General features: G+C 45.6%; 1 protein-coding gene across 1 annotated transcript; it reads left to right on the top strand.

The window, feature by feature from the left end:
* Positions 1 to 23,586, top strand: MAVS (mitochondrial antiviral signaling protein). The gene is made up of 7 exons (XM_070948185.1): positions 1 to 82; positions 9,360 to 9,501; positions 10,836 to 11,010; positions 13,037 to 13,290; positions 16,942 to 17,446; positions 19,491 to 19,813; positions 21,441 to 23,586. The coding sequence occupies exons 2-7, from the start codon at positions 9,373 to 9,375 to the stop codon at positions 22,080 to 22,082; spliced, it is 2,028 nt and encodes a 675-aa protein (XP_070804286.1). The 5' UTR covers positions 1 to 82; positions 9,360 to 9,372; the 3' UTR covers positions 22,083 to 23,586.
* Positions 23,587 to 27,827: the final 4,241 nt, after the last annotated feature.

Here is a 27,827-nt window from a genome sequence, read left to right as displayed (position 1 = left end):
GGCAAGACTTTCGCCGCTTTGCAAGGAAAGGAGCCGCCGGCCTAAAAACCCCGCAGTCGCCCCGGGCCTCCCGTTAAACCAGGTAAAAAAAGAAAGAAAGAAAGAAAGAAAGAAAGAAAGAAAGAAAGAAAGAAAGAAAGAAAGAAAGGCAAGAGAGCGCGAGGAAAGGCGCCGATCCAGCTGCGGCCGCTTCTTCCACCGCTTGCAAAATATATATATATATAAAAAAAAGTTGCAAAAAGGTTACCCCGGAATAACCCCGCTTTGCCTTCATGCCACCGCCTAGGTTGCTTCCTTTGGCGGGCGCCTGCAAGATTGGGCGTAGCAGTCCCGTGTTCAGCGTTGCGTGTGAAGGGGGGGGGGGGAAAAGGGAGACACGATCGGATGCGTGCGCGCGTGTATAATTTGCGCCTTGAGGGGTGCTGCCCTCGATCCACTCGGCTCGATTGGAATGAATCGCTTGGCGCGGGTTCCTTTAAAACACGCATCGGCCGCCCCCCACTCCGACGGCCTCCCCTCCACGCGTGGCTGAAGGCGAGGCCCACATGTGAGCCGATACAGAGACTTTAAAACGACACCAGGAATGGCAGGATCGGAGTCGATCCTTTTGCAAAGAAGAGGGTTGTTTGTTTGTTTTTTTGCACGTGGGACCCAACTCCTAAACTCCTAAGACATCGACCCTGATTTGCTGGTTTAAGAGCTTGACTTCCGGCCTTGGAAAGTCTCCCCTCCCCCCCCCCGTTTGATTGCCCACTGATCTGGGTTTAATGCTTCCGATTTTATGGGTTCCTTTATGGCGAGTTGCAACTTAACCAGGATTGGGGCAGGGAGCCATCCTGGCTAGTTTTTTTGGGGGGGGGGGTCTAGCTGAAGGACCGAAGTCCAGGAAAGTCCCCGAGACAAGCTGGAGAGAAGTTGTCTTGTTTCTTTTCTCTTCTTTCTTTCTTTTCTTTCTTTCTTTCTTTCCCTCCTTCCTTCCTTCTTTCCTTCCTCTCTGTCTCTATCTTTCTCTCCCTCCCTCCCTCCTTCCTTCCTCTTCCTTCCTTCCTTCCTCTTCCTTCCTTCCTTCCTCTATCTTTCTCTCCCTCTTTCCTTCCTTCCTTCCTCTTCCTTCCTTTCTATCTTTCCCTCTTTCTTTCCTTCCTTCCTCTCTGTCTCTATCTTTCTCTCCCCCTTTCCTTCCTTCCTTCCTCTTCCTTCCTTCCTTCCTATCTTTCTCTCCCTCTTTCTTTCCTTCCTTCCTTCCTATCTTTCTCTCCCTCTTTCCTTCCTTCCTTCCTTCCTTCCTTCCTCTCTGTCTCTATCTTTCTCTCCCTCCTTCCTTCCTTCCTTCCTTTCGCTGCTGGCTTTTAGTGGTCAAGGTCATCGCTGGAGAGGAAGCGCGAGGTTTGCGAAGGCCGAGAGGAGGAGGAGGAGGAAGGTTTGCCAGCGCTGCCCAAAGTCTAGAAATGGGCTCCCTCCGAAGTCCGGTCTCCCCCATATCAGTTGGGAGACCAGGGTTTAAAAAAAACCAACAACCCACGATTTGAGGCTCAACTGATCTTTTTTACAAAAATGTATCAATGAGGTTTTTGTATCCTGCCTTTGTAACTTTTTTTAAAATAAGTAACTCAGCTGGTAGACAATCCAAGAACTCTTTCCTCCTCCTATTATCCCAGCAACAAGAACTTTCCCTTTCCTCTTCCTTCCTCTTTCTCTTTTTCTGTCTCTTTCTCTTCCTTTCTTTCCTCCCAATGTTTTTCTCTTTTCTTTTTCTCTCTTCCTTTCTTTCTTCCGTCTGTATTTCTGTCCCTTCCTTCCTTTCTCTTTCTTCCTTTTTTCCCTATTTCTTTCTGCCCATGCCTCTGTTTTTTATCTTTCTTCTTTTCTTTCCCTTTCTTTCTTCCCTATCTCTTTCTTTCTTTCTTCCTTTCCTTCGCTTCCTTCTTTCTTTCTTCCTTCCTTTCCTCCCTATCTCCTTTCTGCCTCTGCCTGTTTTTTAATCTTTCTTCCTTTCTCTTTCCCTTTCTTTCCTCCCTATCTCTTTCTTTCTTTCCTTCTCTTTCTTCCTTCCTACCTTTCCTCCCTATCTCTCTTTTTCTGCCTGTTTTTCTGTCCCTTTCTCTTTCCTTTTCTTCCCTCCCTATCTCTTTCTTTCTACCTTTCCTTCTCTTCTTTCTCTTTCTCTCTTCCTTTCTTTCCTCCCTATCTCTCTCTTTCTGCCTGTCTGTTTTTCCCTTCCTTCCTTCCTTCCTTCCTTCCTTCCTTCCTTCCTTCCTATGTCTCTTGGTCTGTTTCCTTTCCTACTTTCCTTCCCTATCTCTCTCTTTCTGTCTCTTTTCTCTGTGAAGGCCAAAAATGGCTTTTTCAGGCTTCTGCCTTGGCATGCATATTTTCCAATGAGACAAACTGAGACGGGAAAATCATTTTATTACAATTTATCAGAATATTCAGGCAAAAGGGATTCCTCTCATGCAAAGAGGGAACCCAGATCCTTAGCTTACCTCCCCCTTTATAGTTAACATAACAAAGAGAACTGAAAGAGGAAAGTTGATTGGACAGGATAAAAGTAACCACTCCTTCCTTTGCATAGGAAACCAGCTACATGTAGTCAAACATGTTACATATTTGCATCCCATAATACCACAGCACACGTATTCATTAAAACGAGGTCTGATGGCAGAAGGAGCATAAATTGTAAGGAAAAAGGTTGGCTGGAGTTCACGAAAGAGATAAACCAGTACAGATTGTCCCAATTTGTACTAACAAACTTTTTTTTATCTGGAGCTTGTTAAAAGCTGATAAACCTGAACATCCTTTTAAAAGAGAGAAAAGAAATCAAATTAAAATACAAAATAAAAGTTTGTTAACAAATTACAAAACCCATGTCATTTGCCCCTCAGTGTTTTTCTCTCTCTTTCTCCCTTCCTTCCTTTCTCTGTCTCTTTCTTTCTCTCTTCCTTTCTTTCCTCCCTGTGTATCTCTGCCTCTGTTTTTCTTTCTCTTTTCCTTCCTTTTCCTTTCTCTCCTATGCATCTCTTTCTGTCTCCTATGCATATGGATAAATAGCTAGAATATTTTTAAATTCAACTAAGGAAAGTGTAATAAATGAAATATCTTTAATTGCATATCGTGGTGAAAGTAGAAATGATCAAGATGTGATTTGGAGGAACATATGGGGAAGTTATTTGATGTATGAAAATGGAACGAATTGGAATATCCACATTTACATTTTTTTTCTCTTGTTTGAATATATAAATGAAAAAGATATCTGCATAATTAATTGATTTATATTAAAATGTTGGACTTTAAGGAAATGTATGTCGTAAAATAAGTGGGTTTACTATTACTATAAGAATTGAATAACTAACACCACAAAATTAATTAATTTGATGATGGATATAAAAATAGATGATAATGGGAAGGGATTTAATATAAAATAGAAGGGAAAAATGGAATTTGGTTAAAATTGGAGATGAAAATGAAGGTTAATATTGGTAAAAAAATAGATGAAAATAAATATTATGGCAAAAAAAAAAGGAAATATAGAAATTGTAATTTTAGTTGAAAGGACTAAAAACTGTTTAAATTTGTTAACCGGCCAAATACTCCGTTCAGCAAAAATACATTGTATGTTTGTGTTTGTGTATAAAATAAAAAAAACTTTTTATTAAAAAAAAGGAGAAATTTCTGATCAATCCTTAAGCATCCAGAAAATGGAAGCTTTTTTTCTGCTGCTCAGGGGAAGGTTGGAGTTTTTCAGCTGGCAAATATTAACAAAAAAAGACAATCCAAGCAGCTGATTAGATTTCCAGCAATTCTTAAAAGAGAATTTTAATGCACAAGACTGGAGTAATATATGCACAATAAAAAAAAAACCCACCCAGTTTTCTCTGATCATAATATTTGGAATGCAGGTAGTCCTCAACTCAACAACAGATCATTTACTGACTGGTCAAAGTTACAACCGCACTGAAAAAAAACTGACTTATGACCATTTTTCACACTTAAACCTTTGTAGCATCTCCTTGGTCATGTTGTCAAAATTCAGATGCTTGGCAATTGACTCATACTTATGACAGTTATTGTGTCCTGGGATCGCTTTTGCGACCTTCTGACAAGGAAAGTCAAGGGGGAAAGCCAGATTCACTCTTAACCAGCTGTCTTACTAACTTAACAATTGGAGTGATTCACTTAACAACTGTGGCAAGGAAGGTCATGAAATAGGGCCAAGTTGACTTATCAACCGTCTCGCTTAGCAACATAAATGTTGGGCTCCGTTGTGGTTGTAAACAGTACATTTTGGGTTGTTCTTTCAATCGAATTCTTAATTTTTGCATTTCTCAGGCTGCATCTCAAATCCTGCAGGCTTTTTGACCTGCTCAGATTCTAAATTGTATTTCTCCAACGTTTTATAAAATAAGAACGTTTGAATTTGAGTGTGATTGAGATTTTGAAGTGCAGTTTGCATCTCATCTCCGGGAGGTAGATATAAACCCAAGTAAATAAATCGAGACTGGGCAGATTTTATCTTTGTCTTGTTAACAAATAAATCTTGCAACCTGAACAGAGTTATTCACTTTCCCCTGAGATGATTTTCCACTTCATAAAAATAGACATTGAATAACAGGGTGAACGGGAGAGAAACCTGCACTTAATCTTTCTGTGTGGTTGTCCCAGACATTCAGTATATCCATTTATTTAGTTAGTTTATATCTCTCCTTTATTATTGTTTTTATAAACAACTCAAGGAAGCGAACATAACTAATACCTCTCCTTCCTCCTAACTTCCCCACAATAATAATCCTGTAAAGTGGGTTGAGAGAGAGTAATTGACCAAGTTGTTTAGCTGGTTTTCAGGCCTAAGACAGGACTAGAACTCACTTCTGGCGATTGGCCCATAGCCACCCAGTAGACTTTCATGTCTGAGGTGGGACTAGAACTCACTATCTCCTGGCGATTGGCCCACAGCCACCCAGTAGACTTTCATGTCTGAGGTGGGACTAGAATTCACTGTCTCCTGGCGATTGGCCCATAGCCACCCAGTAGACTTTCATGTCTGAGGTGGGACTAGAACTCACTATCTCCTGGCGATTGGCCGACAGCCACCCAGTAGACTTTCATGTCTGAGGTGGGACTAGAACTCACTATCTCCTGGCGATTGGCCCATAGCCACCCAGTAGATTTTCATGTCTGAGGTGGGACTAGAACTCACTATCTCCTGGCGATTGGCCCACAGCCACCCAGTAGACTTTCATGTCTGAGGTGGGACTAGAACTCACTATCTCCTGGCGATTGGCCCATAGCCACCCAGTAGATTTTCATGTCTGAGGTGGGACTAGAACTCACTATCTCCTGGCGATTGTCCCATAACCACCCAGTAGACTTTCATGTCTGAGGTGGGACTAGAACTCACTATCTCCTGGCGATTGTCCCATAGCCACCCAGTAGACTTTCATGTCTGAGGTGGGACTAGAACTCACTATCTCCTGGCGATTGGCCCACAGCCACCCAGTAGACTTTCATGTCTGAGGTGGGACTAGAACTCACTGTCTCCTGGCGATTGGCCCACAGCCACCCAGTAGACTTTCATGTCTGAGGTGGGACTAGAACTCACTGTCTCCTGGCGACTGGCCCACAGCCACCCAGTAGACTTTCATGTCTGAGGGGGACTAGAACTCACTATCTCCTGGCGATTGGCCCATAGGCACCCAGTAGACTTTCATGTCTGAGGGGGACTAGAACTCACTATCTCCTGGCGATTGGCCCATAGCCACCCAGTAGACTTTCATGTCTGAGGTGGGACTAGAACTCACTGTCTCCTGGTGATTGGCCCAAAGTCACCCAGCCGTCTTTCCTTCCTAAAGCAGAAACTAGAACTCACTTTCTCCCGGTTTGCAGCCTAGAGCAGGGGTGTCAAACTCGATTCCATTGAGGGCCACATCAAGGTGGTGTTTGACCTCGGGCCGGGATGGGTGTGGCAAGGGTGGGCATGCCCAGCTCAACATCGGACCTCGCGAGCTCTGTTTTTTCTGGCAGAGGCACTGTGGGCAACCCCTTCGTTGTTTCCAGGGTAGCCCCATGGGCCAGATCTAAGCACCCCGTAGGCTGGATCTGGCCGCCGGGCCTCGAGTTTGACACCCCTGGCCTAGGGCCTTAACCACCAATCCAAATTGGCTCTCCTTTATGATCTCTTACACGTTTTTGTTTTTTTTTGTATCTGCCCAAAGATCTTTCTACAAACTATTTACAAGTCCTGCCTTTTTGGTAGAAGTACCGGTAACTGAGCCATAATGGGGGTTTAAGCCCCTCTCAAGACCCCTATTAAGCACTAACAAATTTGAAATTCGGAGCTGGGCGCTAGTCTACTTTGCTGTTTGTCGAATCCTGCATAATCTGGAAACTGGGTGGATTTGATTTAAATCGAGTTGATTTAAATCACAATTTAAATCATGATTTAAATCACTAGTAAAAAGGCTTGATTTAAACCAACTCGATTTAAATCATAATTTTTAAAGAGCAACTGTCATCTCTGCTACTCCTTTGACCCGCTGTTGACTCACCGATAGTCCCCGTGTTGCAGAATATACAGCCTCATGCTACATAACTAAGCTCCATTCCATGCTGAATAAACTAAATTATTTATGTATCTTAAATAGAAAACTATCTTACGGTAGATTTTTACCCCCAAAGTTTTTTATTAAAATAAATTCAATAAAAATCAAAAAAATCCAATTTAAATCAAAAAAATCCGATTTAAATAAAAAAAATCTGATTTTTTTGATTTTTTTTTTAAAAAAATCATTGATTTTTATCCACCCTGTCTGGAAATTAATCCTTGGGTGTTTTTCTCTGGAAAAGCTTACCTACACGGACAGAACTGAAATGATGGCTGGCTGGGGAATTCCAGGAGTTGAAATCCACAAGTCTTAAAAGTTGGAGATTTCTGTAGTTCCGGGCTGCCCATAAAATTGATTGCACAGGGGTCTCTCCAACCTTGGCAACTTTTTAAAGATTTGTGGACCAACTCCCAGAATTCCTCCTGAGAAATTGTGGGAAGTCCACAAGTCTGAAAGTTGGAGACCCCTTTGCAACCAGATTTGTGGACAGCCCAAATAGCGAAGAGATACCAACAGAGGGGCGTTTTTCAGATGGCCCTTAGCCTTGAGATATGACATCTTTGTAGGATGCCCAGTCAGTTGCTATTTGTGTATTGGCAACGCAAGTGTGCAAACAGCCGGCATCGGAATGCCCTTTGAAGCGGCAATTGAAATGACCTTCAGATTCCTTTCCTGGGAAGTCTGGCGTTCCTTATCGGTTACTTAGAGCAGTTTCATTACACAGCGAGGACAATAATATTATTCAATGGAGAAAAAAGTTAGGTTCTACATTTAGGCAAGAAAAACAAAATGCACAGGTACAACATAGGTGGTACCTTGCTCAATAGTAGTAACTGTGATAGGGATCTTGGAGTCCTAGTGGACAACCATTTAGATATGAGCCAGCCGTGTGCAGCAGCTGCCAAAAAAGCCAACACAGTTCTGGGCTGCATAAACAGAGGGATAGAATCAAGATCACGAGAAGTGTTAATGCCATTTGATGGTAAGGTCACACTTGGAATCCTGCATTCAGTTTTGATCACCACAATGGAAAAAAGATGTGGAGACTCTAGAAAGAGTGCAGAGAAGAGCAACGAAGCGGATTAGGGGACTGGAGGCTAAAACATATGAAGAACGGTTGCAGGAACTGGGTATGTCTAGTTTAATGAAGAGAAGGACTAGGCATGATAGCAGTGTTCCAATATCTCAGGGGCTGCCCCAAAGAAGAGGGAGTCAAGCTATTCTCCAAAGCATCTGAAGGCAGGACAAGAAGCAACGGGTGGAAACTAATCAAGGAGAGAAGCAACTTAGAACTGAGGAGGAATTTCCTGACAGTTAGGACAATTGATCAGTGGAACAAGTTGCCACTAGAAGTTGTGAATGCTCCAACACTGGAAGTTTTTAAGAAGCGGTTGGATAACCATTTGTCTGAAGTAGTGTAGGGTTTCCTGCCTAGGCAGGGGGTTGGACTAGAAGACCTCCAAGGTCCCTTCCAACTCTATTTCTAATGTAAAGACAATTCTGCAATAACCAGAGGTACAAAGTGCACATAATCTAAGGGTTCAAAATCATGTCTACTGCAATGCTCTCTACATGGGGCTCCCCTTGAGGAGCACCCGGAGGCTCCAGCTGGTCCAGAATGCAGCCGCGCGGGTGGTTATGGGAGCGACGTGGCGCTCCCATGTGACCCCCCTCCTGCGCGAGCTGCACTGGCTCCCGGTGGTCTTCCGGGTGTGCTTCAAGGTTTTGGTTACCACCTTTAGAGCGCTCCATGGCTTAGGACCGGGGTATTTACGAGACCGCCTTCTGCTACCAACAGCCTCTCACCGACCAGTACGCTCCCATAGAGAGGGGCTCCTCAGGGTGCCGTCGCCAAACAGTGTCGACTGGCGGCCCCCAGGGGGAGAGCCTTCTCTGTGGGGGCACCTACTATCTGGAACGAGCTCCCCCCAGAGATACGGAAGATTCCGGACCTGCGCACGTTTCGCCGTGCTCTCAAAACTTTTCTATTTCAGCAAACTGGCCTGGCCTAACTCCCCTCTTTTAATTTTTTTAAATTTTTAATTTGTGGCTTTATAAATTGGGTGTTTTAATCTGTGTTTCGGCCAAAATATTTAATAATTTTAAGGGATTTTTAATATTTGTATTATCTGTATTTTATCTTGGCTGTTCACCGCCCTGAGTCCTTCGGGAGTAGGGCGGTATAGAAATTTGATTATAAATAAATAAATAAATAAATAAATAAATAAATAAATAAATAAATGTTGTATTTCAAATACAGGCAATTTTCGACTTATCGACTTATTCGTTCAGTGAGCGGTCAGAGTTATAAGGGTACTGAAAAAAATGACTTACGACCATTTTTCACACCTATGACCATTGCGGCATCCCCATGGTCACGTGATGAAAATTCAGATGCTTGGCAACTGGCCTCTATTTATCCCGGGGTCCTGTGGACCATCTTTTGCGACGAGCAAAGTCAATGGGGAAAAGCCAAATTCACTTAATGACCGTATTATAACTTTTAACGACTGCAGTGATTCACTTCACGACTGTGGTGAGAGCTGATCACATGACTCAGGAACTGTGGGCCAGTTGCTAAGCGTCCGGATTTTGATCCTGAGACCTTGGAGATGCTACAACGGCCGCAAGTGTGAAAAACGGTCCTAAGTCATTTTCTTTCATTGCCCGTTGTAAGTTCGAACGGTCACTGGATGAACTGTTGTAAGCCGAGGACTGCCTGTCGTGTAGATTCAGCTGTTCCTCTTCTTTTTTTCCTAGCCACTAACTGGAGATGCCTGTCCAGGGAAGACAACTGGCTCAAGATGAGGTGAAGAAATATATTAATCGCAACCTAGCCATGTTCCATCGCGTCCAAGTGAGCCAAATGATCCACTTGCCGTGTCTCACCGAGACAGACCGGGTAATTACACGGATATTTTAACACACAATGGTGTAAAATTTGGAGCTGCTGGTAAAACATTTTTGAATTGATAGCAATTGCACTTAGACTTATATACCGCTTCATAGTGCTCTGTGGCCCCCTCTAAGCGGTTTACAGAGTCAGCCTCTTGTCTCCCAACAATCTGGGTCCTCATTTTACCCACCTCGGAAGGATGGAAGGCTGTGTCAACCTTGAGCCGGTCAGGATTGAACTGCTGGCTGTGGGCAGAGTTTGCCTGCAATGCTGCATTCTAAGCACTGGGAGGGAAGGAAGGGAGGAAGGAAGGAATAGCACTTAGACTTATATGCCACTTTACAGTGCTTTACAGCCCTCTCTAAGCAGTTTACAGAGTCAGTCTCTTGCCCCCAACAATCTGAGTCCTCATTTTACCCACCTCGGAAGGATGGAAGGCTGAGTCAACCTTGAGCCGGTTAGAATCGAACTGCTGACAGTCGCCAGAATTAGCCTACATTATTGAATTCTAACCACTGTGCCACCAGGAAGGAGAATGAGAATTAAGAGGGGAAGAGAAGGGAAGGGAAGAGAAGAGAAGGCGCCCTGAGTTTCCGGAGAAAGGCGGCATATAAATTGAACTAACTAAATAAATAAATAAATATATAAGGGAAGGGAAGGGAAGGGAGGTAAAGGTAAAGGTAAGGAAGGGAAAGAAAAGGAAAGGAAAGGAAAGGAAAGGAAGAGAGAAGGAAGAAGGGAAGGAAAGAAAAGGAAAGGGGAAAGGAAAGGAAAGGAAGAGAGAAGGAAGAAGGAAAGGAAAGGACGAGAGAAAGAAGAAGGAAAGGAAAGGAAAGGAAGAGAGAAGGAAGAAGGGAAGGAAAGAAAAGGAAAGGGGAAAGGAAAAATAAATAAATAAATAAATATATAAGGGAAGGGAAGGGAGGTAAAGGTAAAGGTAAAGGTAAGGAAGGGAAAGGAAAGGAAAGGAAAGGAAAGGAAGAGAGAAGGAAGAAGGAAAGGAAAGGAAGAGAGAAAGAAGAAGGAAAGGAAAGGAAAGGATCGAACTGCTGGCAGTCAGCAGACTTAAGCTGCAATACTGCCTTCTAATCACTTCTAGCCACGAGAAAGGAGAACTCTGGGAATTGAAGCCCACAAGTCTTAAAGTTGCCAAAGTTGGAACCCCCTGCTCTACATGATCCCGGGAGCATCTTCGGACAAACGCTGCCCCTTCCTCGGCTAAGGGACAAAGATGGCGCAACCGGACCGGACCGGGAAGGTGGGGGGGGGGGCGCAGGGGAGGAGAGAGCTTTTCCTTTTTTTACAACTTTTTTTCTTCTCCTCCTCCTCCTTTTTCGTAGCAAAAGATCAGAGCGTCCTACACCAACGAAGGAAACAACGAAACCATCTTCGTCTTCTTTCAACACTTGTGCTGCAGGCAAGGCTGGGTGCCGCCCTTCGTGGACGCGCTCCGCGAACAGAACATGGGCGACTTAGCTGACGAGCTGGAAAGCCTGTATCACAGCAAACTCCTTCGTAAGATGCTTTTCTTTCTTTTCTTTTTTCTCTCTCTCTCTCTCGCAGATTGTTTTTGGCTCCTCGGGGGCGTAAAAGACGGCTTTGGAAAAGGTTGGCGCCCTTGGGGCCTCCAAAGCCCCCCCCTCTCACTTCCCCCCCCCCAAAAAAAAGAAGGTCCGGGAGGACTTTGGAGGTCTCAAGTAAACGAACCAAGGCCTTGGGTCGAGTGTGAATTTGTTCGTCCCTAAAATATTTGTCTTTTCTGGTAGCCGACACTGTGATACAGGTAGTCCTCGACTTACGACCGCAGTTGGGAGCGGAATTTCCATGGCTAAGTGAGGCAGTCGTTAAGTACAGTGGTTTAATGCACCCTGTTATTAACACAGCTGCCTGCAATTTCTGCAGGTTCGAATCTTACCAGGCTCAAGGTTGACTCAGCCTTCCATCCTTTCTAAGGTAGGTGAAATGAGGACCCAGTTTGTGGAGGCAATAAGCTGACTTTGTATAAATATACAAAAGTATGAAGGCTATTGCTTAACGCATTGTAAGCCGCCCTGAGTCTCCGGAGAAGGGCGGCATATAAATCAAATTAAAAAAAAAAAAAAAGTGAGTTGCTACCCCCGTTTTACAATCTATCTATCTATCTATCTATCTATATTTGGCCACGGTTGTTAAGAATAACAGAGTTGGAAGGGACCTTTGAGGTCTTCTAGTCCAACCCCCTTCTCAAGCAGGAGACCCTCGGCCATTTCAGACAAATGGCTGTCCAACATCTCCTTGAAAACCTCCAGTGATGGAGCACGCACAACTTCTGGTGGCCAGCTGTTCCGTTGGTTAAGGAGTGTCAGGAAATTTCTCCTTCGTTTTAGGTTGGTTCTCTCCTTAGAGAGATTCTCCCCTTAGAGAATCAACGAGTTGTTAAATGAATCTGGCTCCCCCCCATTGAAGGTCGCAAAAGGAGACCACATGACCCCGGCATGTGGCGACCGTCATAAAAGAATGCCAGTTGCCAAACTTCTGAATTTTGATCACGCGACCGCCACGATTCCACAAATGGTTGGAAACGGCGAGGACCCGTCGTGTCACTTTTTTCAACGCCGTCGTAACTTGGAACAAACGCCTAAATCAGGGCTCTCCAAACTTGGCAACTGGAATTCTTGTGGACTTCCAACTTCCGTCTCGTGTCATAAGCCTGGGCTGGCTGTGGAATTCTGGGAGTTGGAAGTCCACAAGTCTGAAAAAGTTGCCAAGTTTTGGGGAGCTTGTGGGCTCAACGGCTGGTTGTAAGTCGAGGACTGCCTGTACGTGGGAAAGATTTCGCGAGACACAACTAAGAGACACAAATAGGCAACAGTCAAATAAGAGGCAGCGTAGCCCTGAGCGGGATAATGGATGGGGAAAGAGACTCTCCTGAGTTTCTTGAGTTTCTAAATGAGAAGGGAGAATTGTACTTGCAAAATTCTGCTAATCTAGTTTTACACTACAGGTAGTCCTCGATTTACGACCACAGCTGAGGCCCATTATTTCTGCTGCTAAGCGGGATTAACAACTATCTTGCTTAGCAACAGACGTTTGAACAGAAATGCCCCGCTTTGCGGCCTTTCTTCCCACCGTTGTTAAGCAAATCGCTGCCGTTGTTAAAAATGAGGAACACGGTTGTTAAGGGAGACCCGGCTTCCCCATTGACTTAGCTCGTCAGGAGGTCGCAAAAGGGGGTGAACGTCAGCCAGGGACGCTGCGATCATCCTAAATGTGAGCCGATTGCCAAGCGTCCGAATTCGAATCACGTGACCGTTGGGGTTGGCGCAACGGTCGTAAGTGTGAAAAACAATATTAAGCCACTTTTTTTCTGGTTCGGTTGTAATTTCGAACGGTCAGTAAACGGGCGGTGGTAAGTCGAGGACTGTCTGTAAAGTAGAATTAGGTCCCCTGGTGGCCTAATTTCCTGTCTGGCCTTCCTGGTAGGGCTGACCCTGCATCCTTTCCTTCTCTCTCTCTCCCCCACATGTAACGTCCGCCTGCGTGCAACGACGTCTTCCCGCAGCCCCAAGGACCCCTCCAGCAGCTTCGGCACCCCCAGCTGCCAATCGGCCTTCGGCTCCGCCTCTCCGGCCTGATGCCAATGAGCAGAGCCCTCCTGGACAGTACTTAACCGAAAACCAAGCCCTTCCCTCGTCTCCCCCGCGATTGGCCTCTTCATCTGCCAATCCGCCCCCCCAGGATGCGGGAGATTACCGGACTCCCGTTCAAGAAAACAGCCATCCGGCTGAAAAGAGCAGGTTAGCGGTACATCCCAAGGTATGTATCCATGCATGCATGCATGCATGTATGTATGTATGAAATTTATTTGCTGCTCATCTTGCTTGAGATGACTGTCCAGCTTTTCTTTTTTTTAAATGCCAGGTGAACGCTAGCTCCTTCAGTCAGATTATTATATTATATTATATTATATTATATTATATTATATTATATTATATTATATTATATTATATTATATTATAATATTATATTATATTATATTATATTATATTATATTATATTATATTATATTATTATATTATATTATATTATATTATATTATATTATATTATATTATATTATATTATATTATATTATATTATAACTGACTTTTTATATTATATTATAACTGACTTTGTATAAAATATACAAAAGAATGAAGGCTATTGCTTAACGCATTGTAAGCCGCCCTGAGTCTCCGGAGAAGGGCGGCATATAAATCAAATTAAAATAAATAAAATAAAATAAAATCAGAGCCTTTTCAAAGCATTTTTTTACAACTTCTTCGCCAAAGAGGTTGTAGAAAAAATGCTTTTAAAAATAAAAATAAAAAAGCCTCTGATGATTGCGCGGCTCAGCTGGGCATGGGGGGGGGGCAGGGATTTTTGCTACCGGTTCTCCGAACCACCCGCCTCCATCGCTACTGGATCGGGTTGCATTTCACCCCTGCATATTTATTTTAAAGGGACACGATGGCTCAGTGCCTAAGACGCTGAGCTTGTTGATCGAAAGGTTGGCAGTTCAGCGGTTCGAATCCCTGGTGCTGTGTTAATGGGGTGAGTTCCCATTGCTTGTCCCAGCTTCTGCCAACCTAGCAGTTCGAAAGCAGGTAAAAAATGCAAGTAGAAAAATAGGGACCCCCTTTGGTGGGAAGGGAACAGCGTTCCGTGTGCCTTTGGCGTTGAGTCATGCCGGCCACATGACCACGGAGACGTCTTCGGACAGCGCTGGCTCTTCGGCTTTGAAACAGAGATGAACACCGCCCCCTAGAGTCGGGAACGATTAGCACATATGTGCGAGGGGAACCTTTAACTTTATTATACATATTATATTATACATATATTATTATATATCATATACTGTATATTACATCATTATATATCATATTATGTATTATACCAGTGATAGCTAACCCTTTTGTTGTTACGTGCCAAAAGTGGGGGAAACGTGGGGGGGTCGCGTGCGCATGTGCCCACACCCGTAATTCAATGTGCCCCGTCCTCCCATGCATGCACACGCAACCACCATCCCCTGCCCCGCACAACCCCCACTTTTGGCACGCGATGGCATGGTAGGCCCGTTTTTTCGCCCTCCTCATGCTCCAGAGGCTTTCTTGGAACCTGGGGAGGGCGAAAACGGCCTTCTGCACCCCTCTGAAGGCCCTCTGGAGGCAGGAAACAGCCTGTTTCCCGACTTCTGGTGGGACCGGAAGGCCCGTTTTTCGCCCTCCCCAGGGTCCAGAGGCTTTCTAGGAGCCTGGGGAGGGTGAAAAGGGCCTTCCTCCCCCCCTCGGAGGCCCTCCAGAGGCCGAAAACAGCCTGTTTCCCAATTTCCGGTGAGCCTGGAAGGCTTGAAAATCAACTGGCTGGCACGCGCATACGCACTGGAGCTGAGCTAGTGCAACACTTGTGTGCCCACTGATATGGCTCCACATGCCAGCCGTGGTACCGGTGCCATAGGTTCGCCATCATGGTACTATACTATTATATTATTATTTTACATTATTACTTTATTTTGTATTGTTTTTATCCTGCCTTATTATTTTTACAAATAATTCAAGCCAATGAACATATCCAATACAACCTCTTCCCCCCCCCCGCCTTGCTTTCCCCACAATGACCCTGTGGGGCGGGTTGGGCTGAGAGGAAGGAACTGGTCCAGAGTCAACCAACCAGCTTTCATGGCTACGGCGGGACTAGAACTCGCAGTCTCCTGGTGATTGGCTCAAAGTCACTCAGCCATCTTTGATGTCTTAAGGTGGGACTAGAACTCACCGTCTCCTGGTGATTGGTTCAAAGTCACTCAGTCATTTTTGAAGTCTAAGGCGGGACTAGAACTCACCATTTCCTGGTGATTGGTTCAAAGTCACTCAGCCATCTTTGAAGTCTAAGGCGGGACTAGAACTTACCGTCTCCTGGTGATTGGCTCAAAGTCACTCAGCCATCTTTGAAGTCTAAGGCGGGACTAGAACTCACCGTCTCCTGGTGATTGGCTCAAAGTCACTCAGCCATCTTTGAAGTCTAAGGCAGGACTAGAACTCACCATCTCCTGGTGATTGGTTCAAAGTCACTCAGCCATCTTTGAAGTCTAAGGTGGGACTAGAACTCACCGTCTCCTGGTGATTGGCTCAAAGTCACTCAGCCATCTTTGAAGTCTAAGGTGGGACTAGAACTCACCGTCTCCTGGTGATTGGCTCAAAGTCACTCAGCCATCTTTGAAGTCTAAGGCGGGACTAGAACTCACCGTCTCCTGGTGATTGGCTCAAAGTCACTCAGCCATCTTTGAAGTCTAAGGCGGGACTAGAACTCACCGTCTCCTGGTGATTGGCTCAAAGTCACTCAGCCATCTTTGAAGTCTAAGGCGGGACTAGAACTCACCGTCTCCTGGTGATTGGCTCAAAGTCACTCAGCCATCTTTGAAGTCTAAGGCGGGACTAGAACTCACCGTCTCCTGGTGATTGGCTCAAAGTCACTCAGCCATCTTTGAAGTCTAAGGCGGGACTAGAACTCACCGTCTCCTGGTGATTGGCTCAAAGTCACTCAGCCATCTTTGAAGTCTAAGGCGGGACTAGAACTCACCGTCTCCTGGTGATTGGCTCAAAGTCACTCAGCCATCTTTGAAGTCTAAGGCGGGACTAGAACTCACCGTCTCCTGGTGATTGGCTCAAAGTCACTCAGCCATCTTTGAAGTCTAAGGCAGGACTAGAACTCACCGTCTCCTACTTTCAGGCATAGTGCTTTAATCAGTAGATCAAACTGGCTCTCATTGCCAGTTCTGTGCCACAATCCCGGTAGTGTGTGAGACAGCAATCCTATCATCCCAGGCTGGTGGGTTTCCTCCTTTATAGCAGCAGCCCCCAACCAGGGCAGGGGTGAAATCTACTTACCTTCCCTACCGGTTCGGAAGTTCATGCGCTACAAGTGCATGTGCGTGCTTGGACCCTCTGCGCATGCGCAAATCCTTCTGCGCATGTGCAGAAGGTAAAAAGGTTACTTCCTGGTTAAAATCAGAAATTAACAACGACCGGGTGGGTGGGCGGAGCCTTGTGCTGCCGCCGCTACCAGTTCTCCGAACCACCTGCGGCCGTCGCTACTGGTTCGGCCGATCCGAACCGGTAGCATTTCACTCCTGAACTAGGGGTGGTATTCACCTACTTTCACTCCTGGTTTGCCAATGTGAGTGCGTGTGCGCGCTGACATCGCCTGGATGCGCCACCTCCGCGCATGCCCAGAGCGTAAAAAACGGGACATGATGACATCTGGGCGGGTGGGTGGAGCCTCCCGCAGCCGCCGCTACCAGTTTACCAGAACAGGATAGAACCGGATAAATACCACCACTGCCCCCAACTCTCTGGGCAACGTACAATATAATCAATATATAAACTGTATAAAATTAACTTAAAATCAGAAATAATTTCCTCCTTTTTTGCAGACCACAGACAAAGGAGCAGAGCCAGGTTCCTCCTCCACTTCTAACGTCAGTTCAGCATCTAACATCGGAGCAGCCGTCGGACGAGACAGAGGGATTGAGTCTCCAGATCCAGATCCTGTCATAGGATCTGCGTCAGTCCTGTGCCCCGTGGAAGAGAGACCGCTTCCCTCCCAAACAATTTCAACCTCGGCTGACGGTAACGTGGAGCAGAACTGGGATGGACGCCAGCACCGCCCGGTGACGGTGAAAAACGGGTGTTTTGGGAACGCACACCACCCAGAGGATAGCGGGACAGGTTCAGCGTTGCCCACCGGCGCGTCTAGTAATCAGCCAGAAGAGGATTATTATTCGAGCGATAGCATCTCGTTGGCTTTGGGCGGTCCAAGAGAGGATTCGGCAGCCGAACGGAAGGTCCATGTTCTCCGAGGGGATCAAAAGCGGGAAAATCCGCCAGTTGTGGACAGTCTACAAAGTTGCCTGGATTCCCCGAGGAAAAATCCCCCAGGTATTAACAATCCAGTTGAAAGACATTACAGAAGATATCATATGGATTACAAGCTTAAAGTCATTTGAGAATTTTATTTATATATGGAAATATTTTTTAGTGGTGTGGGCAGAAGAATAAAAATATCGAAAATATTATGTATGGTAGACCTGTAGGAAAGTGGGTGGAGATAGGTTATCTTACTGATTGTTTAGTTTAGGAAAAGGGATGTTATGTTATATTAATATACGTAAAAGATTTGAATTAAGAGATATATGCATGGGGGAGGAGGAAATGGATAGATTATGAGTTGAAATTGCTAAATTAGGATTTATTATATAATTTTACAGCTGAATGTTGCTTTGAAATGTATAGTATAAGGGGGATATAATAATATTGTTAGAAAGAAAGGGTCAGCATATGGGGGTGGAGTAAAAAGGATGGTAAAGTATTATATAATCTGTTATTAATTTGGGTTTTATTTTGGAGAAGCCATGGGGGGAGGGGAGGGGGAGGGGGGGTTAGGGAGGAGGGGGGGAAAAATCCATTTGAAAAACTTTTTCAATAAAAAAAAAGAAAAAAAAATAATAGAAAAAAAAGAAAAATCCCCCAGGTGAAAAACTGGGTGCAAACTCCAAAGGGAACCCCTAAAGTGCCCCCCCATGCATGCACCCTGCCCCCCTGCAATCCGTTTTGGAAGCCAAAACAGAGCAAGGGGGGGGCCGCGTGCCCCCCATGACCCACTTTGGGCCTGGAAAGCCTCCTGCACCAACCTGGAAGCCAAAATGAAGTGCGGGGGTGGAGCATGAGGCCCCCCGTGCCCCATTTTGGACCTTGAAAGCTTCATGCATACCCTCAAACCCCCCCCCGTGCATGTGCGCACGTCCTTCATGCGTCCCACCCTCTACGCATGCGCGGCAGAGACCCGATAACCAGCTGGTTGGCGGGAGGTACACGCATATGCACGGTGGAGCTGGACTGATGCGACGGCTAGTGTACCCGCATAGAGGCTCTCTGTGCCACCTGTGGGACGGGTGCCATAGGTTCGCCATCACGGGCCTGTATCAACGGTCCTCAACCTTTTTGGCTTGGCGGCCCGCGGGGAGGGGGTAGCGGGGATAGTTCCATGTAAGTGGCAGGTGGGCATGGGTGAATGCATGCAACTCCATTTGTGTGAGCGGTAAGCACATGCCCTCACCCACCGCTTATGCAGCCCGGTTTCAAACAGGTAGTCAGACACAGACCGGGGATTGGGGACACCTGGCCTACATGTTTGCAAGATGTGTCAGATAGTCCTCAGTTTACGACTATAGTTAAGACCAGAATTTTGGTTCCTAAACCAAGCGTGGCTTAAGGAAGTCGTGTCCAGTTTTACGACTTTTTATTCCATGGTGGTTATGCGCATCGCTGCAGTTGTTAAGCAAATCAGGCGATCGTTAAGCAAAACCCAGCTTCCCCTATTGTCGGAAGGTAGCTGGGAAGGTCGCAAATGGGGATCACGTGATCCCAGGATGCTTCAATCGTCATAAATCCATGCCGAGTTGCCAAGTGCTCTGATTTTGATCATGTGACCCTGGGGAGGTTGCAATGGTTGTGTGAAAACGGTCCTCAGTCATTTTTTCCAGTCTGTTGTAAGTTTCAACGGCCGCTAAACGAAGAGTTGTTAAGTCGAGGATTATAACCTGTGGTGATTTGTGCTAATATGCCACCCTTCTCCGGAGACTCAGGGCGGCTTACAATGCGTTAAGCAATATCCTTCATACTTTTGTATATTTTATACAAAGTCAGCTTATTGCCCCCACAATCTGGGTCCTCATTTTACCTACCTTAGAAAGGATGGAAGGCTGAGTCAACCTTGAGCCTGGTGAGATTTGAACTTGCAGTAATTGCAGGCAGCTGATGTTAATAACAGTTCTTTAGTCTGCTGCGCTACCAGGTCTTCACGTCCGGTGTTTAGTGTTACACTCTACAGGAGGAGGGGGGGCTGTTGAATGCTCAGAAAATGCACGACTTGCAGCGTGTCACTGGTGTGTAAATAAACTGTGTCGATATTGTTTCTGTGCAGCTTCCCATGGGTCGCCAGAAAATCAGACGCAGCTCTTTATGGATCCTTCATCTCGTCGAGCTCCGGCGAACGATGCCCAGCTGCCCTTTACACAAATGGGAACTAAGCCTCTGCTTCCGGTCCCCAACCCTGGGCCTATACATCCGATTCGTCTTCCACCTTCGGATTCGGATGGTTCTTCTTCCATAGAAACAAAGACACCAAAGCCTCATCAGGAGGTTTCAGCTGCCGGAAGCGATAAACCCTCAGATGACTTTAAGCTTCCTGTGGAAGAGGAAAGATCTTTGAGAGAAATCACCGGCGCGGGTATCTTGCCGCAGCGGGTAAGTTTGGGAGGAAGAAATGGGGGAACGATGGAAGCCGAGGCTGCCCCAGGAACAATATGGGGACACCCGTAGGAAGGTCAAGACCAGGATATAGGAAGCTACGGGCAGTCCTCGACTCACAATCCTTTGTTTAGTGACGGCTCAGAGTTAGAACTGCTCTGACAAAAATGTGAATTATGACTAGTTGTGGCCCTTGCAACTGTGGCAACACCTTTGTGAGGTCAAAATTTGGGCACTTGGCCACCAGCATATATTTGCAATGGCGGTAGTATTCTCAGGTCACACAGGTTTGCAACCTTCCTAGCCAGCTTCCAACAACCAAAGTCAATGGCGGAAGCCGAATCCACTTAACAGTTGCATGATTCCCTCGACAGCTGTGGTGATTCACTTAACGACGATTGTAAAACCAGGTCTTAAAATTCACTGCCTCCCGATGGTTAGTGCAAAATCGCCCAGACGGCTTTGATGCCTAAGGCTGGAGTAGAACTCACCATCTCCTGATGATTGGCCCAAAATCACCCAGACGGCTTTCATGCCTAAGGCGGGACTAGAACTCCCCATCTCCTGGTGATTGGCTCCAAGTCACCTAGATGGCTTTCATGCTTAATTTAGGATTAGAACTCACAGCTTCCTGGTGATTGGCCCAAAGTCACCCAGCTTGCTTTCATGCTTGAGGCGGGACTCGAACTCCCCGTCTCCTGCTTTCCAGACCAGCATTTTAACCACTAGACCAAACTGGTTAATATTTGTGGCCCATCTATTGTGCTGCTTAACATTGTCTCGGGCGATTCCAGAACATCGCTGACGTTTCCTCAAGATAGCCTTATTTATTTACGGTCTTAGATTTCTCTCCCACTTTTTCCTCTGGGAGCTTGATGAAAGAATCTCTTATCTTGTTGCAGGAATCCTGCAAGGTGGATGAATTAGCACGGGCAGTCCCAAAGATATTTCTTCCAAAGGCAACTGATCTTTATTTTTCCTTGAAGAGGTTTCGCTTCTCATCCAAGAAGCTTCTTCAGTTCTGAATGAACGGTGGAGGATGGAAGGATTTCTATTCCTTGCGGTCGTCTTTCCATCCTTCACCATTCAGTTAGAACAGAGGTGTCAAACTCAATTTCATTGAGGGCCACATCAGGGCTGTGATTGACTTTGGGGGGGGGCGGCTGGGCATGGCCAGCTTGACGCCACTCCCTGGGCATGGCTGACTGAGTGGGTGTGGCCAACTGGGGTGGGCGTGGACACCTTGACGCCACTCCCCTAATTGCTGACATGTTTCCTCTTCGCATTGGGGAGACCGGGCCAAAGTCACACGGCTAGACCGGACCGAAGCCACGCTGGCCTGATGTTTCCTCTTTACATTGGGTAGACCAGGCCGAAGCCACGTGGGCTGGCCCCTTACATTTTCCAGGACGATCCCGTGGGCCGGATCTGACCACATCTGGCCCCCGGGCCTTGAGTTTGACACTCCAGAGTTAGAACCAAAGAAGTTTCTTGGACGAGAAGCGAAAGGTCTTCAAGGAAAAACAAAGCCCTTTGGGACAACCATGACTTGGATGACGGAGAATCTCCACAGAGAATTACTAGCACAGGCATTTATTTGACCTCTTTGTCCTGTGTCCTTTAGGGGATAGAGACTCGGCCTTCGGCTGCTGGGGATGATAAGAGAGACAGCCACATCTTTCACAGCTACTGTAGTGAGAACGATATACCTTCCAAGCCGGGCATTCTGTCTTCAGTTCCTGCTGCAGAGCCCAGCAAGCTCAGCTCAGACGATGCCGGAGAGACCAACGATATGTATTCCGGGTCGTCAGAAAGATTACGCATGAGCGACAGTGACGCCATTTCGGTGAGCACGAGCGACAGCGACCCCATTTTGATCAGCGAAAGCAGCTCGGTCGGCCATTCCACCCCGCAGGGAAGAAACTGGGCGAGCGGTACTGTTGACGCTACTCTTCCACCCGAGGTTGACGCTGGTGAAGAAGACACGTCCTTCAGGAGTTACCATCTGCTGGTGGAGAAGAATCCAAGTATGGATCTCACAGAGGCTCCTTTGGATAGGGCCTCCTTGCGACCTTCCCCGAGGGATTTCCCGGATTCAACATCCGACGGTCAACCGGAGAACAAAGCCAAGAACCACCAGACGGGTCCTTCTCTCCCAGATAAGAAAGTTGAGGGTGAAACATGGGCTACTTCAGGCAACTTTTGGATGCTTTTTGCGGCATTTTCTGTGGCGTTTGTGGCTTATGTGCTGTATAAGAAGAAATAAGCACCGGAGTCACTGATCGGTTGTTGACCAACTGAAATTCACACCCAGCCACTGTCTCTTCCTACCGTTGCTTGATCCTCCACGGAAGGGAAGCACTAGGGAACTTGCTTCCTTTAGATCGCTTCCCGCCACCGATGCGCGATGCTTCCCGCAGTGTTGAACTCTTATCCTCACAACACGCCTTGCTTATTTCCTGTAGTCTGCTTTTGAGTCATTAATGACGACTTTCGATCCAGGTTATTTTAGATCGGTCAGTTCAGTGGCCTCATTCCCCCCCGCCCCCGAAAATAGCCAAGCAGATCAGACCTAGGACTTTTCTGAGATATCACCACAAATGCAAAAAATCTGGACATCATCGCAAAATCCTGAAAGCTCGCTTCCACATAGTTGGCAAGGGAATTGCAGGATCTCAAAGGATTTTCATTTTTAAAAAAAAAAAAAAAAAAGGGGCACATCGCAAAGAATATGCCGGCTGGCGTGGACGAGTGACCGCCTTCGTGATTCCAGTGGGTAGATCTTTTTGATGTGGCTTAGAAAAGAAAAAAGCCAGTAACATCTTCACTATGTTCTGAACATGATGTTCTTTTGGATACGCAAGATGTTATTGCTGAATCCTTAGAAACGAGCGTCCAGTTGTCCGGCTCCGTTTTTCTGGAATTAACGCCCGCTTAGGGAATTTAAGGAAAAGCGGTGGACTTCACCAAACTGTTTGGGAACCCTTGTTCTTTCTTTTCCATTTCTTGGAAAGAAGCAGCATAGAAGTTCGTTCTTCGATTATTACAGGAAAACCCTGTAACTCGGATTGCTGCCGTCTGGAATTTTATCCGTTGACGTTGATGGAAACAGAATTTCTTTGTTCTGTTTTTTGTGGATGTTTTTTCTTCTTCTGCAGGGAAGGTTAAGGTGTGATATTTGGAAAGTTGTTCTTGGCCATTAAATGACAGGTAGTCCTCGATTTAATGACTGTTATGAAGGATGATAGATTGGGATGAGTCTGCTGCAGCATTCCTGTGGTCGAACGGTCATAAGGTGAGGACTACCTGGCACCCAAGAGGGCCAGATTCCATCCTACTGAGAATTTGGGGGGGGGACGGGGACATGAAGGCTTAGTTGCTTGCCTTTGCTTAATGAAGAAGTTTTCTTGAAACAAGAGGCAGGCTGGCTAGGAAATTCTGGGAACTGAAAGCCACAAGTTGCACAGAAACACTGATTCAGTGTGTTGCGTGCACCCACAAACGCATTGTCTCCTCAGGAGTTAATCGGGGTGTGTCCATTCACACTACTTGTGTATATATGTTGACTCATACCGATTATCGTTCCTTTTTTTAAAAAAGAAAAAGTAACGTTTTCTTTCTATTTCTGACAGATAGTCAAACCAAGTTCCAGCTTTCTTACTTTATTTCTTTCCGACGTTCTGTAGCGTTTGGGAAAATTAAAACATGCAGACTTCCGAATCGAATAACTTTCTTGCGGTCATTAACCAGCAGAAAGAGCGAAGGGGGGGGGGAAATAGTTTTCAAATATGCAGAACATCCAAAAATGAATAAGGAGGAGCGATGCCTAGAAAATATGCTGGAAAGCTTCATTCTTAATTTAGCTTAAAACTAAGCTAAGATCTAGAATTATAGCAAATTTATAGCAAAATTATAGAGCCTTTGACAAAATGGAGAATTCCTTCTAGAGTTCCTTCCCGTTCTTCCCAGTACGCCTGCTCGCCAAACGTCTTTCACGTGCTGATTAAAAAAAAAAAAGTTATTGGGTGAAAAATGTGTCGTTATTTCATTCATCCCAGTTTAATTTCCAGATTGTTTATTTTGTTCGTGACAACAAGCTGTTGTATAGATAAATTTTGGATGGGTGAGAGGAAGAATCTTCCAACGGTACAGATTTATCCGTGAATAGTAATTTTGTAGGGAAACCTCAGACTTCATTTTGCTATAGTCGAAAGGTGGGGAACTCTGGCGGCTTTATTTGTGACTTGTGGACTTCAACTCCCAGAATTCCTGAGCCAGCTGGCCTCAGGAATTCTGGGAGTTGAAGTCCACAAGTCATAAAAGGACCATATTTCCCCACCTTTGTTATGGTCACTTAAATTCACCCAAAGTGTTTGGAAACGGGCATTCATCCCAGGGGTGGGTTCTAAATTTTTTTACTACCGGTTCTGTGGGCGTGGCTTATTTTGTGGGTGTGGCTTGGAGGTCACGTGACTAGGTGGGCGTGGCTAGCTGGTCAGAGTCATTTCTGGAAGGTCCTCGCACTTACGACCAGTCCTCGCACTTACGACCCGACTCATTTGTTTGCTTTTAACACTGATCAGCTGTAGGGCGGCCCTTTGGAGCCCCACGGCAAGAATTTAAACAGTTTTTTTCCCTCTAGTCGTCAGCTGGGACTCAGGAGGCAGCAATAGATTGGGGGTGGGACCAAATAAAAGGTAAGAATAACGTGGGTGGGTGGGGGGCTGGGAGGGCAGGGGGGAGGGAGAACCGGTTCGGTGACATCATATCGTCACCACTACCGGCTGGACCGAACCGGGAGGAACCCACCACTGATTCATCCTGTACTTTCATTCTTAATTTTCTTCGGTATTTTGATGGGTCCCTAAAGAAGTATTCCACTTGTATATTTTTTTTAAACCATTTTTTCCCCATCAGCAAGTTCACAGTGACTTGTTCCTTGAAATCTCAGCCACAAGTCTGTTCCCGTTTCAGTAGGAAACTTAAAAAAATCATGGACGTTTGTTTGATATTAGAAGTAAAATAAGCCACTTTATGTTGGTTGAGTTCATGCAACCGATACTTGTTTCAACTGCCATTTACCAACTCTTGACAGAGCCAAGCACGTCCCACCCCGAAAACATAATTCATAAACCACAGTGGTGAGTTATCTATGGCCAGTGGTGGGATTCAAATAATTTAACAATTGGTTCTGAGGAGCCCCCTTTCCCTCTTTCTTCTCCCTGCTCCTCCTCCTTTCCTCCCGCTGGCCACTCCCATTTCTCCATTGCAGTGACGTGCCGCGGAGCTTGCCCCACCCACCACTGCCCGGATGCCCTTGCTTTCCCCAAGCATTTCTTTGCTAACCTGATTTCCAGCTCGGTCGCGTTTCTCCTTAAGAGTCCTTAAGTTTCTTTTTTTCAGTGCCGCCGTAACAGTCCCTAAACCAAGGGTCAGCAACCTGCGGCTCTGGAGCCGCATGTGGCTCTTTCACCCCTCTGCTGCGGCTCCCTGTCGCTCAAAATATGCGTTACAACTGTCAATGTGCGACACCCACCGACACACAATTTATTGAGCTTTTCAACCCCCAGTAGGCCAACCATGGATAAATCCAAGAAAAGAAAAGTTTCAGAAGAAAAAAGAACGTTTAATTCCATTACATATGCTAGTTTTGTGGCCGCTCAGGAAATAGTCAGGCGCGGGAAGGGTTTTGTGGCTCCCGGTGTTTTCTTTTCTGTGGGAAACGGGTCCAAATGGCTCTTAGAGTGTTTAAGGTTGCAGACCCCTGCCCTAAACGAATGGCTGTAAGTCGAGGACTATTTATATAGCATATTGCAGACATTCGAGCTGCATTTGTATATTCAAACCGTTCAACATCCTGTTTTTGTTTTTGTTTTAAGTAAGCCACCGCACATACTTCTGCAGTTTTGTAAACCAGGACTTCCCTTCACCCATATTTACATTTTTATTTGTCTGAAAAAGAAGTTTGCATTTTTTTTCAATCCAGGGAGAGGTGGCCATGTTTCATAATGCAGGAAATGGTTTTGCACAAATTCCCCCAAATTAGGATTTGAAAGTTAAACTGCTCAAGGGGAAATTCTGTGAAGTAATAGAGTCCCTTTGCTGTCTATTTATTCTGGCAAGAGTTATTGAATGTCAAGAATTGTTGGAAAAGTTGGAAACCAAGTTTGATAAATAATGGTTGTCCTCTACTTATAACAGTGACCGTTCGAAGTAACAACAGCACTGGAAAAAAGTGACTTATGACCATTTTTCACACTTAACGACCATTGCAACATCTTCGTGGTTACGTGATTTACATTCAGATGGTTGACAATGGACTCGCCTTTATGACGGCTGCAGTGTCCCGAGGTCACGTGGTCCCCTTTTGTGACCTGACAAGCAAAGTCAATGGGGAAACCAGGTTCTTTTAACGACGGTGTTCCTAATACAACAACTGCAGTGATTCACTTATCAAAGTGGCAAGAAAAGTCGTAAAATGAGGCAAAATTCACTTAACCAATTTCTCACTTAGCAACATAAATTTTGGGCTCAATTGGGGTTCTAAGTTGAGGACTACCTGTTCCTTGCCAGATTTTTAGTTGGTCGCTATACAGGTGCAATTAAGAAAAACCAGGTACGGTAATGCACCTAGATAATTAACCATACTTAACATGTGAAAATCTTCACTTACCTAGAGGTATTCTCTGCTTTCAACCATTCATTTAGCAGCCGGTCAAAGTTAACAACAGCACTGCAAAAAAAAAAAAAAAAACTGTTTTCCAATCAGTCCTTGCACTTACGACCGTCGCAGCATGTCTAGAAGGCTCACGCGATCAGAATTTGTACATTCGGCAAACCCACATGTACTGCAATTTGATTGTTAAGTGAAGCAGCCGCTAAGTGAAACTGCAAGTCTGCTTAAAAGAGGGCTTCGGGTTTCTTTTACTTTGCAGATATCAATGCAAGACCAGTTGTAAAAGTTAAGTTTTTCGTCACCGTCTACAAACAGTCACTATCTGAGGCAGCGGCTCAGTGAGGCCTGTCTGTATACTTTTCCCTTATTTATTCAATGTATATGCTGAATATATATTCATGGGAGCTGGGTTAGAAGATGGGCATAATTTTAAAACTGGAGGAAGAAATAGCAGTAATACTGATGTTCTGCCCCAGCTACGGACCCCATAGAATGCAGCACACACAAAGTCTGTACAAACCTTAGTTTGCTAATTAAGGACTACTCATGAGCTTTCTTAGTAGTTGTTCGAACACAATAGAGTTTAAATCGGTCTCTTCTGAACAAGCGCTGTTAATTTAACTTCATTAACAGCCGACAAGAATCCAAGGAATAATCACTCAATTCTGAGGCACAGTATTTCAGATAACCGTAATCTTACTGTGGTTGGCAGAATGCCCAGAAGCAATTTGCAGGAAAACTGACGAGAGAAACAAGAGCCGAATCAAACGTTTTCTGTAATCAAGACGCGAAGGAATTTGAACGAAGTTGTTCCCTGCAAATTGCCTCAGTCGTCGTCCTTCCTTAAATAGGCTAAGGGAGTGGCCAGTTAGCCCCAAGCCTTACTCTCGAGGAGACCTCCTCCTGAGGAGCCACTCCTGCCTTTTGGCAACTCTGCGCGCCCGTGCATCGAGAAGAGGCTCTTCCTCTTCACTTATGGGAGCTTCTGGAGGTTCTGAAGGCCCTGGCTGAATCCCCGCCTCTGGCACCACATCTTCTCCAGCCTCCTCACTGTCCGACTCGAGCGCCAGCTGCACAGGCTGCTGGCGCAACACCATACCAGCCTCCTCGCTGTCCGAATCAGCTACTAGCTGCACAGGCCGCTGACGGGCCACAACAGCTGGTGACGTGTGTGTGTGTGTATGTATGTATGTATGTGTGTATATATAGATGTAGATAAATGTAGATATATGGCGTAGATATATATTTATATATCTATATAGAATGTGTTTGTGTGCGTTATGTATGTGTTTGGGTAGATATACACTTTCTCTTGAGAGCAGGCAACACAATTTC

This window comes from Pituophis catenifer, unplaced genomic scaffold (genome assembly GCF_029215685.1).
Source record: "Pituophis catenifer annectens isolate HBS135680 unplaced genomic scaffold, rPitCat1.0.hap2 SCAF_8, whole genome shotgun sequence".
NCBI classification, from domain to species: domain Eukaryota; kingdom Metazoa; phylum Chordata; class Lepidosauria; order Squamata; family Colubridae; genus Pituophis; species Pituophis catenifer.
This window is presented reverse-complemented; position numbering and strand designations above follow the sequence as displayed.